The following is a 3,197-nucleotide window of genomic DNA, read 5'->3' as shown; positions in this document are numbered from 1 at the left end:
ATAAGGAGTAAACAAATCAGTCAAACACTTTATTCCCATCCCATTACGTCAAGTAACGTTTTTACCAGATTTGTGCGTGAGGTCACCAAATAAAATGTACTGCCATCTGTGAATGACCTTTGAAACATCGGGAAGCACAATCAAGGACGGTTCAAGGACAGCAAACTACGACAGTGTCTCAGCGGTCCAGTCTGGGATCGAAAAAGTCTTGGTCTGTGTTTTCTGTCTTCCAATGGTGTAGTCCAGATGAATGCATATATGTCTGTCGCTTTCCTCCGAGGGGTACATGTCCACCTCACCGCTGACCACAGTGTCTTGCATCACGTCCACGGGCTGGTCCAGGTACAGAACCGCTTGCTTCCAGTGGGTTTCCGGCTTGAAGGGAGACGTGGACAGAACGAGCGCTTGCGCTTTGTCCGGGCAGGGGAAGGAGACGGTGAAGAAGACGCAGAAAGCGTTCACCGCCGCAGAGCCGAAAGACTCGCACCTGAAGTGACCCTTGACGGACCGCATCTGCTCCACCGTGGTCGTGTACAGGTCCAGCTCGGCGAAGCGGGCTGGGTGGGAGAGCACGTCCTCGGCGGTCACCGGGCTGACAGAAATGTCCGCGTTCTTGATGCATTTTCTGGCAAAGTCGCTCATACAGGACATGTCGACGCCATACTTGTCTTTGAGAGTGTACCAGAAGTACAGGCGGTCCTCCACCACTGGCTCGCTGATGGGCGTGATGTAGAGTTCGGCTTTGTTGGGCAGGATCACCCCTCCGGGCTTTTTCAACCACTTGTCGCGGGCGTACAGGACCGAGTTGAGCATGGACTCATGCAGGAGAGCATAGCCCATCCACTCGCTCACAATCACATCCACCATTTCCGGTAACTCAACAGTTTCGACAGTGCCTCGGACGACTTGAATTTTGTCGTCCATGTCGTTGTGTTTGATAATTTTCACAGCTTGTTCGGCAATGGAACACGCTTCAACGGCGTACACTTTGTTGGCGCCGGCTTGAACGCAGAACATGCTCAGAACGCCGGTTCCTGCACCCACGTCCAGTACAACCTTACCTCGAATGGACTCGCTGTTCTGTAGAATGGCCAGTCTGTACGTGTTGGTTCGGACGTGGTCCGCTATCATTTCTTCGTGAATTGTCACATCTGAATAGCTGTCAAAATAAAGGTCGTCCTGTCGGGTTTTATCGCATTTTCGTTTCTTCACCGTTTGAGACATCTTTCTGCCGTCTGAGTTACTTCCGCATTGGCATTTGTGGGATTTGTAGTTTTCTTCTGTTAATAGCGCACGAGGCTAAGCGCAGTGAGTCTACAACTCCCATGAACATGCAGATATGACGTTGCAGTCACGTGTTGTGTTCACAGACCAGAAAAAAGTAGTGCGCAACGTGATTTTTGAGCGTACCAAAACAAGGTAGAGTCAAAGTTTTGGACCGAGAGGATCAGGATCACTTAACAACCATTTACCAACAAATTTACAATCAAAGTACATACGGATATTTATTTAAAAAGTAAATACAATTATTAATGTTAAAAATATAAATATATGATAATTTTTTAAAATAATATTATAATAAAAACGGAATTGTATATTGACACACAGGTATTGATCATATATAATGTAGCATCATCCCCCATCACATTGCGGTTCGAATTCACATTTTTTCAAAATAAATCAGTGAATTATGAAGTGGTTGGCTACAGCCGAGTATTAGTCAAAAGGCACTCATTTGATTTGAAGCAGATTTGATGTATTCTTTACATAAATTAAGCATTTTCAAGCATAATAATGGCTAAATGACCAATACCAATATACAGCATTTAGAAGACGCATATGAAGATATGAGATGTTTTCTAAAAAGCCACGGTTGCATTGATGAGACATCTCCACCAGAAAGTCCTGTCTAGAAAATGCTATGTCTTATTTTCTGTTATTATGTCTACAATTTTGAGTAATAGGAGTGTAAATGTGACTATAGGGGTGTTAATTCTTGCCTCCAGGGCTCTCATAATGAATAAAGAGGAATTCTATGACATAGGATTTTGTTTTATATATTAATAATATAAATATATTATATTACATATATATAAATTAATAGGATTATATGATCCTATTATATAATCCTAAAGGAATACTATTTTGTGGAAATTCACATGTTATGGTCGGGCCCAGAGCCACTTGACAAGGGATGATTGTATTTACCTTTATTTACTTTTTTCTTATTCTTCTTGGTACTACCTTGTGTACAAATGCGTGTTTTTTCCGCAAAGGAATATCCTCCAATTAGCCTAACAATGAAGCCACCGTGCTGCATTTAGACATCCATGCCGTCCATATCTTTTAACAAGCTACACTACACAGTACTTCTGAGATTTCCCCAAAGTTTTGGCAGGCAGAACTCTCCCCCTGACGGCCCTGTGGGACTTCACTCGGCTGTGCTTCAGACATGTTTGCCAAGAGTGGATAAACTGGACAAACAAGCAGGAGCTGTATCCCATGTTATAATGATGGAAACACATGAAAGAAGAAGCAGTGGTCTGAGGAGCAAAACAAGGCAAATTGTTGTAGGGTGCTTGTTTTCCTTTTTTTTTTACAGCCCACACATCCAACTGACATTACCAGTCTGTTCAAAAATAGAAATAATAGCAGGTAAAATACTTTGCATGAACGCCAATGGCCGCCATGACGAGAGAGTGAGCATTATCTCCAAACAAACACTCTTTGTAATCTAAGCTTCAATTTACCCTTCTATTCATGTCGACTCAAACGTGACACATCCCGCCATCATCATCTGAAGACGGAATGAGATAAATCCCTCACTGATGTATCTCCAGGAGCTAAATTGGACAATGTGCAAAGCAGGGATGGATGGATGACTGGAGTGGCAAACGCGGACACATTGTGATGGTATGTACTTGGCAGGAAGCTCGGAGGCATCGCTGCTGGACACGACGCGCACAGACACTAGAAGCCGTCGGCCATGTTGTCCTCACCTCCTCTCGAGCGTCAAGTGGAATGGCTGCCAAAAAGCAAACACGGTCGAGCATCCAGCTCCCGCTGGGCTGGCCGGCCTTGTTTACCTTTATCTTTACACAAAGTGTGTGTGTTCGTGCACGCAGGCACAACAATGATCCGTCTCCTATACGCCAGATATTAGAAACCAAGGTTACAGTGCGTGTATTTCTCCCCAC

General features: G+C 44.2%; 1 protein-coding gene across 1 annotated transcript; it reads right to left on the bottom strand.

The window, feature by feature from the left end:
- On the bottom strand, positions 1-1,344 carry prmt6 (protein arginine methyltransferase 6). Its single transcript, XM_058060851.2, has one exon. The coding sequence runs from the start codon at positions 1,222-1,224 to the stop codon at positions 166-168; it is 1,059 nt and encodes a 352-aa protein (XP_057916834.2). The 5' UTR covers positions 1,225-1,344; the 3' UTR covers positions 1-165.
- Between the last annotated feature and the right edge of the window lie 1,853 nt (positions 1,345-3,197).

This window comes from Doryrhamphus excisus, linkage group LG5, assembly GCF_037039965.1.
Source record: "Doryrhamphus excisus strain RoL-2023G ecotype Guam linkage group LG5, RoL_Dexc_Guam_v1.1, whole genome shotgun sequence".
NCBI lineage: Eukaryota > Metazoa > Chordata > Actinopteri > Syngnathiformes > Syngnathidae > Doryrhamphus > Doryrhamphus excisus.
Note: the sequence above shows the minus strand (reverse complement) of the source record. Positions and strands in the feature narration are given on the sequence as shown.